Here is a 17,497-nt window from a genome sequence, read left to right as displayed (position 1 = left end):
ATATATAGCTTTATACATCAAAATTTCGTAATCCATTTACATTATAAGTGCTTATTTTTACCTAAATGAACACATAAAATACTTGATAATGCAACAAATACCATGACTTCCTTTTATATTTGAAATTTTGTAATTCATTTGTTCATTCCAAAATTTAAAAAAAAAAATTATCCAATAATAAAAGTATACCAAATATAATTTGTAACTATATAGGTTCATAAAATACAAAATGTACAAGGCTTTCAAGATTATGACATCATGGAATTGAGCTTTTGTCTTTGAGTCAAACTAGATCAAGATTATGGATAAAGAGCTTGAAATTGTTGAATTGGATGAAGTGAAAGTGGGGTCATGAGTTGATTTGAGTCAAACAATGGGAACAAATTTAGTGAAGTTGTTCCTTGAGGTGAAATCGACATTGAAATTTACAAGGCTTCATTATAAGCAATACAACCTGTAATTAAGAAAACTATTAAAAGACTTTCATCACAAACAATACAACATGTAATAATCACTTCAAGTTTCACTCAATATGTCATCCTCTAATTACAAAATAAGAACGAAAGATTAATAACTAAATCAAACGTCACAGAACAAAATAAGACCTGAAGTCAAGGAGATGATAAATCTCCAAGCCTAAACTACCTAACAGGTGGTCGTAAAGGAAATAACCCATTAAGATTAATAAATTAAAAAAAAAAAAAAAAACAAGGAAAGTTATAGAGCTTTTATAGAGGGCAATCCAAGTCTCATAAAAATGACAGTATGTTTAACAGTCTCTAAAAAATGCTATAAACGCAATAAACAATAACTAACCTTGACATTTCAGTTATTTTACTGCATCCATAAAAGCCAAACAACTTCCAACATTAGTTTGATCATTCCAATATATGTAATAACTAGATAACGTTGGTTTTTTTTTTTTAAGAGAAAGTTAAAATAATATATATATATATACACACACCAAAGAGGTGAAAGAAAGAAACCAAAACAGAGATAACTTTTGAAAATGAATTACATAGATAAAACTAAACTAGAACTTAAAGTTAATAACATGACAACTAAATTCATCAAAACAAATCAAACAATCCACTAAGGAAGTTGTTGAATGAGAGTTTTACCATATCAACCATGGGTCATTCAGACAAATACCGTTTCCATGTGTTATACGATCATACCATCTTAATCTCCTAAGAGCAATAAATTTAATGGACATAACTCAGTGATGAGCTATATATGTTTTTCTTACACTCAAGCTTTATTTTGTTTAGTGATTATAAGTTATTGAAGTAAAATAAGCTCAAGTATACAATTGATTATTCAACAGCCTTTTACATTTTTCTTTACAGTTTGTTATGTAACTATTTGTATCAGACAAAATGTATAAATATACATCACTTACAATTTGTAGAAACAATCTTACAGAAGCTTACAAGAAAGCTACAAGATCTGTAAAGAAAAATGACTTAGCTCTTGAATAAAATTCTTCTCCTTCCCATGGATGTAGGCATTGTATTGCCAAACCACGTATATCATCGTGTAGATCTCTTTCTCTTCTTTCTCATAAAAGATTGCATGTTCTTCTTCTTCTTCATTCTCTCGACGATCACACAAAAATAATCAGAGAGAAAAGGGTTAGCAAAAGTTTTTCTGCAAACAGTAGAGAGAACGTAAGAGAGAAAGAAAGTAATTTGTCTGAAAATAATTTTCCATCAGAGCAGAAAGCATTTCCTTTGATCAGGCAGAAGATAGTGGATTATTCCACGTGTTGCACATTAGCTGGAAGATCGTGGAACAAGCAGAACCAAGTTTTCTACCAACCAAATTTGGGGCAAAACAACTTGGGTTGATCACGGTTGGATCAGCAAAAAGGGCCAGCTTCATCATTTGGGCTTTTATTATTCAAGAATATCAAATACGCAGGCCCACAAAGTGGTATCAAAGCAAAAGACTTACAACATTGCAGTTCTTGAAGATTCAAGTTTTTCACTCGAAGATGTCAGTAGCAAGATTCGAAGTAGAAAAGTTTGATAGCAAAGGAGATTTTGGCCTATAGAAGGCCAGAATCAAAGTAATTCTCGGCCAACGGAAGGCTCACAGAGCTCTCCTTGACCGATCAACTCTCTCAGACTTAGTGACAGCTCAAGAAAAAGAAGGTTGGGAGCTGGTAGCTTATATTATGTTGGTCCTAAACCTTAATGATAGTGTTTTAAGACAAGTTTTAGATCAAAAAACAACCTATAGGATATTGACTAAACTGGAAGAATTATATGCTACCAAAGATCTTCCTAGTAAAGTGTACGTTAGGAAGAAATTCTTTACATTTAAAATGGATTCATCAAAATCTTTGACAGATAATTTAGATGAATTCAAGAAAATTGTTGCTGAATTTAAAACCTTAGGAGAAAAACTTGGGGATGAAAATGAGGCCTATGTGCTTCTTAATTCTTTGCATGAACCCTATAGGGAGATTAAAAATGCTCTCAAATATGGAAGGGATAGTATAAGTACTGATACTATAATATCAACCCTAAGAACTAGAGAGCTAGAGTTACAAACTGACAAAAAGGATCATTCTAGTGGTTATTTGCTAAAGGAAACATCAAATCAAATCACTCAAATGACAGAAAATCACATAATTCAGAAGAAAACAAGCCTAAACAGAAATTAAAATGTAAAAATTGCAAAAAGAAATGACATTTAATCAAAGACTGTTTTAATCTTAAAAGGAAGAACTAAAAGAAAGAAAAAGACTCTAAAGGTAAACAGCCCAAAGCTTCTGTGGTAGAAGGTTCTTTTATCTACTCATATGCTTTAGCCTCAATCTTAGACAAATCCAACCATGTAAATCCTCTAGGAAAACATGATTAGGTCTAGATTCTGGATGCACCTATCACATGACCTCAATGAGACTATGGTTCAACACCTTTAAAGAAATTGAAAGAGAAATGGTTTATATGGGAAACAACCAAGGCTGTAGGATAGAAGGCATTGACTCTGTTTCTATGAAATTTAAGGATGGAACTATTAAACTTCTTAAAAATGTGAGATATGTTCCACTTCTTAAGAGAAACCTAATTTTCTTAGGAATGCTTGATGCAATTGGGTATGAATACAGGGGTAAAGGAGGAACCCTTGAGGTGCTAAAAGATTCTAAGGTAATACTAGTTGGGGAAAAGATAAATGATTTATTTGTGGTCAAAGGAGTTGAAATGATGTCAGGGGCATATGTTGCCACCACAAATGAGATCATAGAGGCTGATGTTTGGCACAAGAGATTGTCTCACATTAGTGCTAAAGGCCTAGAAGTCTTATCTAAACAAAGGATTCTACCTAAAGGTCTCTCAGAAAATCTAACTTTTTGTGAACACTGTATTTTAGGAAAGGCCACAAGGCAAAGTTTCACTAAAGCACAACACACCATAAAAGCTATCCTAGATTATATTCACTCAGACCTATGGGGTTCAGCTCCTACACCTAGCCTAAGTGGCTCAAGGTATTTACTCTCTTTTTACTGATGACTTCTCTAGGAAAAGTTAGGTTTACTTCCTTAAAACTAAAGACTAAGTGTTTGATAAGTTTAAGGAGTGGAAACTCATGATAGAGAAGCAAACTTCTAAAGAAATTAAATAACTAAGAACTAATAATGGACTGGAATTCTATAGTGAAGAGTTTAATAAGTTCTGTAAAGAAACAGGAATAACTAGACATAAGACTGTTAGATTCACTCCTCAACAAAATGGAGTTGCTTAAGGACTTAATAGAATAATCATGGAAAGGGTTAGATGTCTTCTTTCAGATGCAATTCTTAGTGAAAGGTATTGGGCTAAGGCAGCAAGCTACACTGTTTTCACCTTAAATAGGTGTCCTCATTCATCCCTAACCTTCCTAACTTCTGAAGAAAAATGGACAAAACATCTACCTAACCTAGAAAATCTAAGGGTATTTGGATGTGTTGGCTATATTCACCAAAGTCAGGGGAAACTAAAGTCTAGGGCAGTGAAGTGTATGTTTGTTGGGTTTTCAGAAGGTGTTAAAGGCTTTAAGATGTGGAATCCTATTGAGAAAAGATTTGTTGTAAGCAGGGATGTCACTTTTAGAGAAAAAGAGATGTTTATTCAAAAAGAAAAGACAACTTGTGAAGTTTCTAAAGGTCCTAGTACTACTAGGATTGAGGTGGAGACACCTAAAGATTCTTCCACTAGTCATAACTCTCCTAATGAATCTGAAGAAGAAGAAGAGGAAAACTCAAGTGAGTCTACTGAGAATACTGAATCTCTACCTAATTTAAGTTAGTATTCATTGGCTAGGGATAGACAAAGAAGAGTCATAGTTCCTCCAACTAGGTATACTGAAACTAATTACATGAACCTAGTTCTAAATGCCACAATAGCTCCTAATGCCAAGAACCTGCTACTTTTGAAGAGGCAGTGAACTGCCCTAATGCTAGGTCTTGGATTCAAGCTATGTGTGAAGAAATGGAATCACTCACTATCAATAACACTTGGACCCTAACCCCTCTTCCTAAAGGATGCAAGCCTATAGCTTCTAAGTGGATATATAAACTAAAGGAGGGTTCTACCAAAGAAGAAAAGCCTAAGTACAAGGTTAGGATAGTGGCTAAGGGGTTTACCCAAAGGGAAGGCATAGACTATTCTGAAAATTTTTCACTAGTAGTAAAACAAACTTCTATTAGACTTCTATTATCTCTAGTTGCTCAGTATAACCTTGAACTAGATCAACTAGATGTTAAAATAGCCTTCCTTCATGGAAATCTAGAAGAGGTTATCTATATGGTTCAACCTAAAAGGTTTGAAGAAAGAGGGAAGGAAGACCTTTAAGGTCTCCTAAACAAATCTATTTATAGTCTTAAACAATCCCCTAGATGCTGGTACAGAAGATTTAATGATTACATAAAGAGTATTGGGTTTCAAAGAAGTACCTATGACATTTGTTCTTATGTTAATTCAACAACCTATAAGGACAAAGTTTATCTACTACTCTATGTTGATGATATGTTATTAGCTGGGAAATCTAAGGAGGATTTAAAACATGTCAAAGATCTCCTAAAGAAAGAGTTTGACATGAAGGACTTGGGATAGTCTAAAAAGATTTTTGGGATTGAAATAAGTAGAGACAGGGCTTCATCTATCCTCACCATTAGTCAATTAAACTATTGTGAAAAGGTTATTAACAGATTTAAATGTCTAATGTTAAACCTGTCACTATATCTATTGCTAGTCATTTTAAACTTTCTTCAGAGAAAACTCACCAAAGGAAATAGACATAGAACATTTGACTCAAATGCAATTAATTCCTTACAACCAAGTAGTAGGTAGTCTAATGTATCTAATGATATCTACTAGACTATCCTACTGTACTAGTCTTGTTAGTAGATACATGTCTAACCCTGGAAAAAGGCACTGGGAAGCAACAAAATGGATATTTAGATACTTAATATGGTCTAAACAATCAAAATTAACATATCAAAGTACAAAAGAAACAGAATTAGAGCTATATGGATATGTTGATTCAGATTTTGCAGGTGACCAAGACAAAGGAAGATCATTAACAGGTTATCTATTCTCATATGGTCCAAATTTATTATGTTGGAAAGCAAATCTTCAGTCAATCACAGCCCTATCAACTATTGAAGCAGAATACATGGCTTTATCAGAAGCATTGTGGTTAAAAGGGTTGATGAAGGATTTTGATATCAATCAAACAATAGTAAACATCTACTGTGATAACCAAAGTGTCACTCATCTTTCCAAAAACTCTCAATATCACTCAAGGACCAAACGCATAGATATTAAACATAACTTTGTAAAGGACAAAATAGAAAAAGGTGAAGTCGAAGTTTTAAAGGTTCATACCAGCAAGAATGCTGCTGATATGCTTACCAAACCAATTTCAAAGCTCAAGCTTGTGAACTGTCTTGGTCAGATCGGCTTCTAGCTTCTTGAAAAAGGGTGAAGACATGTCAAATCTGGAAGGAGAAGAGCTTGCATGTTGAGCTTAAGGGGGAGATTTGAAGTAAAATAAGCTCAAGCATACAATTGATTATTCAATAGCCTTTTACATTTTTCTTTACAATTTGTTATGTAACTACTTGTATCAGACAAAATGTATAAATATACACCATTTACAATTTGTAGAAACAATCTTACAGAAGCTTACAAGAAAGCTACAAGATTTGTAAAGAAAAGTGTGACTTAGCTCTTGAATAAAATTCTTCTTCTTCCCGTGGATGTAGGCACTGTATTGTCGAACCACGTATATCATCGTGTAGATCTCTTTCTCTTCTTTCTCATTACATGATTGCATGTTCGTCTTCTTCTTCATTCTTTTGGCAATCACACGAAAATAATCAGAGAGAAAAGGGTTAGAAAAAGTTTTTCTACAAATAGTAGAGAGAATGTGAGAGAGAAAGAAAGTAATTTGTTTGAAAAGAATTTTCCATCAGAGCAGAAAGCATTTCCTTCCATCAGGCAGAAGATAGTGGATTATTCTACGTGTTGCACATCAGCTGGAAAATCGTGGAGCAAACAAAATCAAGTTTTCTTCCAACCAAATTAATTTGGGGCAAAACAACTTGGGTTGATCACGGTTGGATCAGCAAAAAGGGTCAGCTTCATCATTTGGGTTTTTATTATTCAAGAATATCAAGTGTGCAAGCCCAACAGTTATGGCTTTCATTAAGTTGTAATGCCTCACAACTCTCCCTCGTTCTCATCCTAATCATATCAGTTTGTTGATGTAATTTAATTTAAATGACAACCCATACCAATATCCTAAAGTCTATATTTTGCTTCATGTATACATCAATTTAGTTACTGACCATGAGCTTGAACCTCCACAGTAAATGACTAACAAAACCACCCAAATAGTACCTAAGTGATACTATATCATTTTTAAAACATTTTAAAAAGCACTTAAATGTCATTTTACTATCAAAGTAATAAAAGAAGTTCCTAAAAAGTGTCAAGTCATAATTTGACTCTCAAAACAACCTAAAACGTGTCTAAAAGTCATTTTCTTTCAAAGTCACCTAAAAAATGTCTAGGTGTCACTTTAACCACAAAACCACTTAAAAAATATAGACTAAAATAACATCAAATAAAGCCAAGTTGAATAAAAAATAGAATTCAATAAACTATTGATACATAAAAACTGAGAGATGAAGTAGTACATAAAATGGAAACTAAATGAATGGACACTCAATACTCTTTCTACAAGTTTCAAGATCTCAAATTCAAGATTAAAAGAATCCCAACATCCAACACTCAAAAGTATTGAACCTAATATTAACACTTATAAACAAAAGAACTAAATTAAGCAAATTTATCAAACTTAATCAACCAAAACTTAACTAATGAACTTTATTATCCATTTACCCACCCCTACACTAACGTCAAATTCAATGTGAAAATACATCAATATTAATCTCAAATGAACTCTCAAGTTCATCAACCAAATGTTAATAATTCAACACTCCAATGAAACTTAATTAGCCTTCTCTACTACCAGAAAATGTCCAAGGAAATGCAAGTTAGAAACTAGAGTAGTTAGATATTTTGAAGAAGATACCAACTATCTACCAGCTCAAACATTGTTTGAAACAGAAGCTTTTGATGATTCACCATGTAATATATTCTTCACCAATCCACATTTGTAGTACACTTTGATACATTCTGGAGCCACCTTCGTGAGCTTATGACACATTAAAATCTTATAAAAGAGATAGATGTTAGCACTAAGTATCAAATTATATAGACAAGAAAAAATGTGCAACAAATTCCTATATGCAAAAAATGAATACGAGAGTTATTTGGCAAGCAAATAAGAAATTGATCTTCAATCAGAGAAAAAAGTTAAACAATGAATCTGGAGGAATAATATATCCTTTTTTCCCATCCCTAAAGAAAAGCGAAATAAACCCAACTATGAAATTCTTAAATTAAAATTGACTAAATGGTAAGTGAAAAAAAAAAATTATCTAACAGAATGAAGGGCATATCATGTCAAGCTTGTATCATCTTCCAAAGTTAAAAGCCAAATTTCATTTAAAAACCCAACCTTTTTGGACGATGAATACTAAAGCATTTTGAGAATCGAAACCAAAAAAACATTTAACAAAGCATTTTAAAACGAACAGTCACCCACGAATCATTTTGAGAACCAAAACAAAAAATGCACCCTATATCTAAAAATCAAAATTTATTTCCCGTCACCTATTATAGCTTATTTCATGAAACGCTATATTAGAAAGTTATAAAAGATCATGGTCTGCTTAATCTGAGTCCTGATTTCTGTATGCATTCACTTGCTCTTACTTGTCATAATGGGTGAAAAATGAGATGGAAAATAAGTATACAAGTAAGCCTACCTTAACTTTAGTCCTGATTTCTAATTGTGTCGAAATGTACAAGTTATCATATATTTCTTATAACTAAAATTTCTACTAAGATTGATGAATATCCATTTTTTAGATGAACAAAACCATAATGTACAAAAATTTATACTAGTAAATGAATGCATAAAACATTGATTCAAAAGAAGATAAGCAATGAATGTATAAATTATGGAGCAACTTATACTAATGAAATGAATATTAAATTTCCATGTATTTGAGTTCTAAAACAAATTCTTTACTCTATAAATGTTTCGGTTAAGGGATAGACAATTGGAAGGATATTAAAAAAGTAGAAAAAAAAATACAAAAACCAGCTAATATACCACATAGGTGTCTTAAAATTAAAATGAGATATTCATAATAAACATTGGAGCACCAATATCCAAACTTATACATACGTTGAAAGAAAATAGTCTAATCAATGCAATCCTGCTACTCATAAAACAATGAAATTTGAATTTGACCCTTCAATTACAAATTTAGTTAAATTCAACATTTAAAATCCATAAACTATCATACGTAAGTGGAGATAAAAAGTAACAAACACTAACCATGAACTCAAATTTGTGACTATATCAAATTGTTCCTACCAAAATTCAATAACTTGTTAATCACATCTAATAGATACAATTTCATTATTAAATACATACCTAGCATCACCAAATCAGGCATATTAGAATCTACCTCCACACCCACTTGCCTTTAGGTATTACAAATGAATTTGCCCAAAGAAACCAACACCACTTGTTGTTCTAATCCTCCTAAACATATATGTAGAGGCCTCCACAAGATAAGAATTAGTCATCATTCTAAGCATGTTTGGTTATGAGTTCGCAAAAAGTTAACAAAAATAAGAGATAAATAAAGAAACAACGATAGACACTTGTTTGCTTTGGGAAGAACAACCAAAGCAAACGGGTGCAAACTAGAACAAAGGAGAACTCAATAGTGAGACACTCTACTCGATCATTATCAATAGTGTTAGGTTAATAATAACCTTTTTGTACAAATAACATCTCTAACCTTGCATTATTTCCTTGAAGCCAAAAGACTAAGCTGAAAAAATTATCTAATACATGCAAACCATCAACACAACTCAAAAGTTCCATTCGCACAGGGCTAAGTGAACAATGTCAAACCCATCGTTGAAATAAGTAACTTCAGTAATTTGCTCAGTAGGAACACACACACGCACACATATCAACATCACATAACTGACAAAATGTATCAATTTTCTCAAACGAATAGTCACAAAATCAGCTATCAATTATTTTCGTATTGAATCCCTTATATAAAATTAGATAACACTTGCAAACAACCATTTCACAACCAATAATTCCAAAGATTTCTGACATACAGAGGCTAAGATAACAACATAATATAATCTCATTAAAATAATTCAAACCCTAAAATTTGCATTCTCACAACTAGATATAACTAGATGTTTTATAAACCAAAATATGAACAAAATAAATTGGAAAACTCAAAAATTTCGACGATACCCACAATGGAAAAGTAACATTATCAATGGAAGGAGGAAGACCCGGCTGTACCAGTGTCCAACAAAGCCTAGGAGTGCAATTATGTGCAGAGGAAGGAGACAAACTGAGGGGAAATGATCTAAAAGAGAGAGAATCGATCAAGAGAGAGAGACCAATTGAGAAAGAAAAGACAAAAAACCAAGAACTCACTAGCAATGATCCAAGGCACAACGCGATGTCAACTGGGCAAATTGTCACACCCCACCTCGAGCCCATCTCCTGAGCTCGAGGGGAGGCCTGAGGGACCGCAGATACCACCCTTTCGTGATACCTACTGCCCATGTAAACCTCTTTACTCTCAGTAAACTTTAAGTCAAGGAGATAAATAACAATTGGTCGAATAGGTCCATTTTATTACAACAATGTAATATTTATACAACTCCAAGACTTAACTACAACATTTACATCAACAACTCTAAAACATCGGAAGTGTAACTGTGGCTTGTGGCATATCTTAACCTTAGTAGCACCTTGGAACTCCTCACCTTTCGCTACCTGGGAGGAAAACATGAAAGAAAAGAATGAGCTTCACAAAGCTTAGTGAGTGGTAAGCAACTTCTGGGGTCTATTTCAACTCATAATAACAAGCATATCATATATACGAGGTTAATACTAAAAACTCCACTTTGAATGAGTCTGGTCTCAACTCCTATCTACATGCACAGTAGATAGTTAACTGTTACTAATCATAAACGTTTACTCTCTTGCGTTTTCCTTTGTTCCCTATGTACACATAGCTCCCCGCTTATGGGCTCAAAAGCTAGGCCCGTCGGCTCTCTTACCATCCATACGAGGTTCCTCCCATAGGCTCAGGAACTAGACCTCTCGGTCCCCTGACCATCTCGTGAGGTTCCATTTGGGCTCAAAAACTAGGTCTATTGACCCCTTGACCATCCCGATCATATATTCTCATTTTCATGCTATTTACTCATTCAGAACATAAGCATATACAATTTACTCTAAAATATATGCTTAAGACTTAAAGAAAAATACCACTCACCTTGGTAAAGATAGGAATCTTCCTCTTTAGAAGTTCCTTGATCTTCTCGGCCTCCTCTTTTGAACCTATAATTTTATATTCAACTTAAAGCCTCATATTACTCATAGTTCAATGCCTTATCTCCAGATAATTCCTTCTAACAAACATGCTCTAAATGTCTCAAGAAGCTTACCTTAAACTCTTAGATATAGAATCTTCTTGTGGTTTGGCCGGAATCCTCAAATCATCAAGACTGGCTTAACTTATCCAAAAGCTCGACCCTTCTGTTTTTTCTTCACTCTTCAACCCGATTCCTTAGAGCTTCTTCTCTCAGAAGCCCAACCATGAAAACTAACTCTCATAGCTTTCAGGTGGTTTGGAATCACTCCAAACGCACAAGTATCTAGGAGAAGTCTCGTCCCAAGTTAATGCTACTTCAGACTTCACTGTCCGACAATATCTTCTTCTCTTGGAACTTCATGACCGATGCATGCCCTTCATGATCAACGCATGGTCTCTTTCAAATACACCTTCTAACACTCTTCCTTGCATTCTTTGATGAGAATTTGGTTTATGAATTAAAGAGACATCTTGTAGTGGTATTTATAGGCTAAAGTAAACGATCCTTCTCATCTTTATCAAGCCTCCAATGCAAGACACCTCCTACTCTTGAAGTGTTTGTACCACGTTTGCCACCACCTACTTCCATGTCATTCATCTACTCTCATGCCACATATCTACTTGAGTTTTATTCCTCATGCATAAGACTCCTTTGCATGAAGCGTTATTTGTCCAGCTCCTACTAACACAAGTCTAACCAACTCTCGGTATAGCCATTTGTCCAGATGAGCTTCATCAGCTTTGCGTAACACAAGCCTCAGCACCGCTCCATCGTTTAGTCCATCGTGCAGCTTTCGCACTTTATCGCTTAGCTCCATCATCTATTGAATCTCTTGTTGTAACCAATTGTCTAGTGCCTGCGTCTATCGTATAGCACTAACGCTCGATCGTGTAGCTCAATTGTTTAGAAAACCTCTCGCACTCAACGATCTCACTCTCATCGATCTCGCTCTCAACGATCTCGCACATAGCCTATCGCTTAGCTGTCACGCCTATCATTTAGCTCCATCATGTAGTGCTAACGCTCTTTCGTCTAATGCATTCCGCTCATCGCATAGTGTTTCACCCACGCTCTCTATCGCGTCCATCGTTTAGCATTCTGCCTATTGTATAGCACCATCGTGTAGTCTATCGCTTAGTCGCATGCACATCTTCCAGCGTCTAAGCTCTTCGTCTATCGCCCGCCAATTGCTTAATGCTATCATTTAGTGCTATCGCGTAGCACTATGTTTTAGCTTTCACGCTTATCATTTAGCGCCTGCACTAATCGTGTAGTGCTTAACGCCTATCGTATGCCTAATCGTGTAGCACATCTCTTCACATCGTTTAACATCATACATAGTTACACGATCGCCATAGCACATCGCTCAGTGTTGCCCAAACCTATACAATCGTCTGCCTAGTGCCTTGCGCCTTAAACATTTTGCTCTCTTCGCTCTCTGCTCATATGAACTCAACGCATGAACAGTTAGGCAATGCCTCTTGCCAACGCCTTGACCAACATGCATCCTACCTAATAAACATATGGTTGCCTTGGCTTTCATACTACACTTAGCCTCATTTCATACGTTCAATGTTTCTAACACCCAACGCGTGGTTTCTTTTGACTTCATACTTTAGCCCAATTTTTACTAGTTAAGGCTCAGCTCAAAGCTACTCAAGGAAAATATATTCCAATACTTTAAATTTTCCTTCCTTTCAACATAGGATTTAACTCATACTTAGTTAATTCTCTTAATTACCTGCTTAAGTAGGGAAATTGAGATCTGGGTTTCACATTTACTTTCCCTTTAAGAAAATTGCGTCCTTGAACTTTCTCCTAGTTTATGATTTCACAACAAACCACTGTTGTAAATTCTTATAACCTTGTCTATTACCACGCTTTCCACTGCGCTACTCTAATTAACTTCTTAGTTTGTCAACGATACTTTCTCCTAGCCATCTCTTAGTTAGTCGTTGACCAAACTCTCTAAAAAAAACAATCAATCTCAAACTCTAAATGAGAATAATTAAATTCATACTTACCTTCCTCGGTAGACCTTTAGATAGCATTGTCAGTTCGAGCTCCAGTTGCTTGCCAGGTCATGTCACTTCCGCTATTCCTCTTAGTCTTACTTTGACTAACTATTAGGCTTCTCTTCAAACCTTTATCTATCCAACTTTTCTCTGGTTTTACTGAACTCAAACCTCAGGTTTTCTAAAACTCAACCTTCGATTTTCTAGAAACTTATGCTTTGATGCCAAACCGGTATCAACTCAATCTAACCTTTCCTAGTTTTTACGTAAACCTTTCCCTGGTACTAGGCTAACTCTTCAATTTTTCCAGAAACTCATGCTCTGATACCAAGTTGTCACACCTCGCCCCGAGCCCGCCTCCTGAGCCCCCTCCTAAGATACCATCCTTTCGTGATACCTACGGCCTATTTAACCTCTTTACTCTCAGTAAACTTTAAGTCAAAGAGATAAACGACAATTGGTCGAGTAGGCCCATTTTATTACAACAATGTAACATTTATACAACTCCAATACTTAACTACAATGTTTACATCAACAACTCTAAAACCTGGAAGTGAACTGTGGCTTGTGGCAGACCTTAACCTTAGCAGCATCCTGGAACTCCTCAACTTCGCTACCTAGGAAGAAAACATGAAAGAAACGAATGAGCTTCATAAAGCTCGGTGAGTGGTAAGCAACTTCTGGAGTCTATTTTAACTCATAATAACAAGCATATCATATATACGAGGTTAATACTAAAATTCTCGCGTTTTGAATGAGTCTGGTTTAAACTTCTATGTACACGCACGTTTGATAGTTAACTGTTACTAATCATAAACGCTTACTCTTTTGGTGTTTCCCTTTGTTCCCTATGTGCACATAAGCTCCCTGCTTATGAGCTCAGAAGCTAGGCCTGTCGGCTCTAAATGACCATCCCATACAAGGTTTCTCCCACAGGCTCAGGAACTAGATCTCTCGGTCCCCTGACCATCTCGTGAGGTTCCATTTGGGCTCAGAAACTAGGTCTATTGACCCCTTGACCATCCCAATCACATATTCTCATTTTCATGCTATTTACTCATTCATAACATAAGCATATACAATTTACTCTAAAACATATGCTTAATACTTAAAGTAAAATACCACTCAACTTGGTAAAGATAGGAATCTTCCTCTTTAGAAGTTCCTTGATCTTCTCGGGCTCCTCTTTTGAACCCCAAATTCCAGATTCAACTTAAAGCTTAGATTACTTATAGTCCCAAGCCTTATCTTGAGATATTTCTTTCTACATGCTTTAAAATGTCTCGGGAATCTTACCTTGAAATAATAGTTCAGAAATCCTCTTGGTTTTGTCAGAATCCTCAAATCATCAAGACTGGCCTAAGCTTACCTGACAGCTCGACCCTTCTGTCTTTTCTCCACTCTCCAGCCTGATTCCTTGGTGCTTCTTCTCTGGCAGTTTCCAATCATAAAAATTAGACTCTCATAGCTTTCAGGTGGCTTTAGAATCACTCCAAACACACGAGTATTGTGGGAGAAATATTCGTCCTAAGTTGATGCTACTTCTAGATTCACTGTCTGACAACATCTCCTTCTCTTGGAACTTCATACGCATGCCCTTCATGATCAACACATGTCTCCTTCAAATCTACCTTCTAACATTTTTCCTTATGTTCGTCGAAGAGGATTTGGCTTATGAATTAAAGAGACATCTTTTGGTGGTATTTATAGGCCAAAGGAAACGATCCTTCTCATCTTTACCAAGCCTCCAATGCAAGACACCTCCTACTCTTAAAGTGCTTGCACCATGCTTTGCCACCACCTACTTCCATGTCATTCACCTACTCTCGTGCCACTGATGGACAGAAATGCACATCCTTATAGGCCTTTTATTTAGAATTATGAAGGTTGTTAAGTAGAAGATGCGGTGATTATACTAAGAATTCATGAGAAAACAAGCTTGCGTTAATCGACATTAAGAATCTCGGCTAATCCACTATTATGCGTTATTATGTGTTTAGTTGTTTATTTTTGTAGCAAACGCAGAAATCGATCGCATGCGCAGAAGCCAGGCTATCGCGAAGACGACTGCATGCGAGGAATCTTTCCATCGCAAAGGTGAACGCATACGTTTGACGCATGGATGTTGTGGCCATTAACTGCATGCGTCCATCACATAGAAGTTGCAGCTATAGAGTAATAACCATAATAGAAAGCTGAGCGCAAGGGTGGTGGAATGCATTAAACTCTGGAAACCAAGCATGAATGCATACCTCAGGAGTATCAAAAGGTGATGTTGACATTTCACCTAGCACGCTGTTAGCAGCAGAGATTCAGAGTAGGTCCATCACGTCTGTCACGCCGTTAGCTTCAGAATTTCAGAGAAGGACCGTTAATGTTGTCGGCAATCAATCTCTATAAATAGAAACCGTAGAGTAGAACTTCAAATTATCCAAGGTTTTTCGCCTAATGTTGCCTACCTTAGGGCAGATCCTTGTGATCCAGACCAAAGCATGAGAAGATAGTCTTGAGAGTTCTTCATCCCCTCAACCATTTCGAGTGATGACCGGAGCCTTCGCCGGAGTTAGAGCTCGAGAGAGTTTACTCCACCACCATCCATGGCATCACTAGCAGCCTTGACACACATCTAATGGAAGTAAGACATTGCTTCCATCTAGCCCTTCATATCTCTTCTATCCCTGTATTGTATTACATTGAGGCTTAAGAACTTAATACATTTTATGATCAATGCATTTCTATATTTTCCTTCGATTACATCTCCATCTTCATTTACTTAGCATCCTTTACTTTCATTGCATCACTAAGTAAGACTGCTAGAGTATCGCAAATTTAATCATGCAGCATAGTCATATAAAGCATGTAGTAAACCACCGGGAGGTGTGCGTTGCGTGAGTGTTGTGAGAAAATCCTATTTACTTAGTGTGAAGTTGTAGCAACGCTTGCCTATAAATGAACACAATGCTTGTCTATGAGTAGAATCAGCAGAAACCAACTGTCCGGGAGGGTAAGTAGTTGATCGCATTAAGTAATGTAAGCAAGTGTTCACTAGAGATAGGAATAATCTTACGTCAACCATGTTTTATGTGATTACCTTGTCTTATTTATGCGTCCATCACCCCTTTAAAGTTGCTCGAGAGTGAGTCTAAAGAAAGAACCTAGGCTTGAGAGAGCTAGGTTAGAATCTAGGCTTGAGAAAGCTAGATTAGAATTGCATAAGCAAGAATGGAGACTTAGAATAAGCTTCATTTGTCATTACACATTGCATGCATCTTCGTCAAGTGTGTGTATAGCATGACCGCATAGCTCATGCTGGCTGGGGTTACCCTTGTGGTCAAGCTTAGTGTTGCGATGAAGACATCCTCGCCATTTTATCTATTTTCCCAAGCATTTTACTACGTATTAACAGTTTTCGGGTCTCCATCTCTCAAACACAAGAGTTGAGTTAAATATTGTGGGATAAATCTCAGAGCTTTCAAGTGGCTTTGGAATCACTCCAAACGCACGAGTATTGTGGGAGAAATCTTCATCCCAAGTTGATGTTACTTCCAGACTTCACTGTCCGAAAACATCTCCTTCTCTTGGAACTTCATGACCGACGCATGCCCTTCATGATCAATGCATGGTCTCCTTCAAATCTACCTTCTAACACTTTTCTTACGTTCTTTAAAGAGGATTTGGCTTATGCATTAAAGAGACATCTTCTGGTGGTATTTATAGGCCAAAGGAAACAATCTTTCTCATCTTTACCAAGCCTCCAATGCAAGACACCTTCTACTCTTGAAGTGTTTGCACCATGCTTTGCCACCACCTACTTCCATGCCATTCACTTACTTTCATGCCACATACCTACTTGAGTTGTCTTCCTCATGCATAAGACTTCCTTTGCATGAAACCTTATTTGTCCAGCTCCTACCAACTCAAGTCTAGTGCTTACGTCCATCGCATAAACTAACGCTCGATCGTGTAGCTCAATCATTTAGTAAACATCTCGCTCTCAACGATCTCACTCTTAACGACCTCGTGCATAGCCCATCGCTTAGTTGACACGCCTATCATTTAGCTCCATCGTATACCGCTAATGCCCTTTCATCTAACGCATTCGCATCGCCCAGCTACTGCGTCTATCGTGCACATCGATTCATTTAGCATTCTGCCTATCGTGTAGCGCTCACGCTCAATCGTGTAGTCTATCACTTAGCACTCGTGCATCATCTAGCGTCTAAGCTCATCTTCTTTCACCCACCCAACGCTTAACGCTATGGCTTAGTGCTATCGCATAGCACTATCGTTTAGCTTTCACGCTTATCGTTTAGCGCCCGTACTAATCGTGTAGTGCTTAACGCCTATCGTATAGCCCGATCGTGTAGCGCATCTCTTCGCATCGCTTAACGCGGTGCGTAGTTACACGATCGCCTAGCAAATCGC

General features: G+C 36.2%; 1 protein-coding gene across 1 annotated transcript in view; it reads right to left on the bottom strand.

Moving 5' to 3' along the window:
* Positions 1–13,612: 13,612 nt before the first annotated feature.
* The window catches only part of LOC120073574, a 99,178-nt gene continuing 95,293 nt past the window's right edge, over positions 13,613–17,497 (bottom strand). Inside the window, exon 2 of the mRNA XM_039026397.1 lies at positions 13,613–13,689. Coding sequence (XP_038882325.1) covers positions 13,613–13,689 — 77 coding nt within the window. The remainder of the gene's footprint in view (positions 13,690–17,497) is intronic.

The sequence above is a fragment of the Benincasa hispida genome, chromosome 3, assembly GCF_009727055.1.
Source record: "Benincasa hispida cultivar B227 chromosome 3, ASM972705v1, whole genome shotgun sequence".
In the NCBI taxonomy this organism is placed as follows: domain Eukaryota; kingdom Viridiplantae; phylum Streptophyta; class Magnoliopsida; order Cucurbitales; family Cucurbitaceae; genus Benincasa; species Benincasa hispida.
This window is presented reverse-complemented; position numbering and strand designations above follow the sequence as displayed.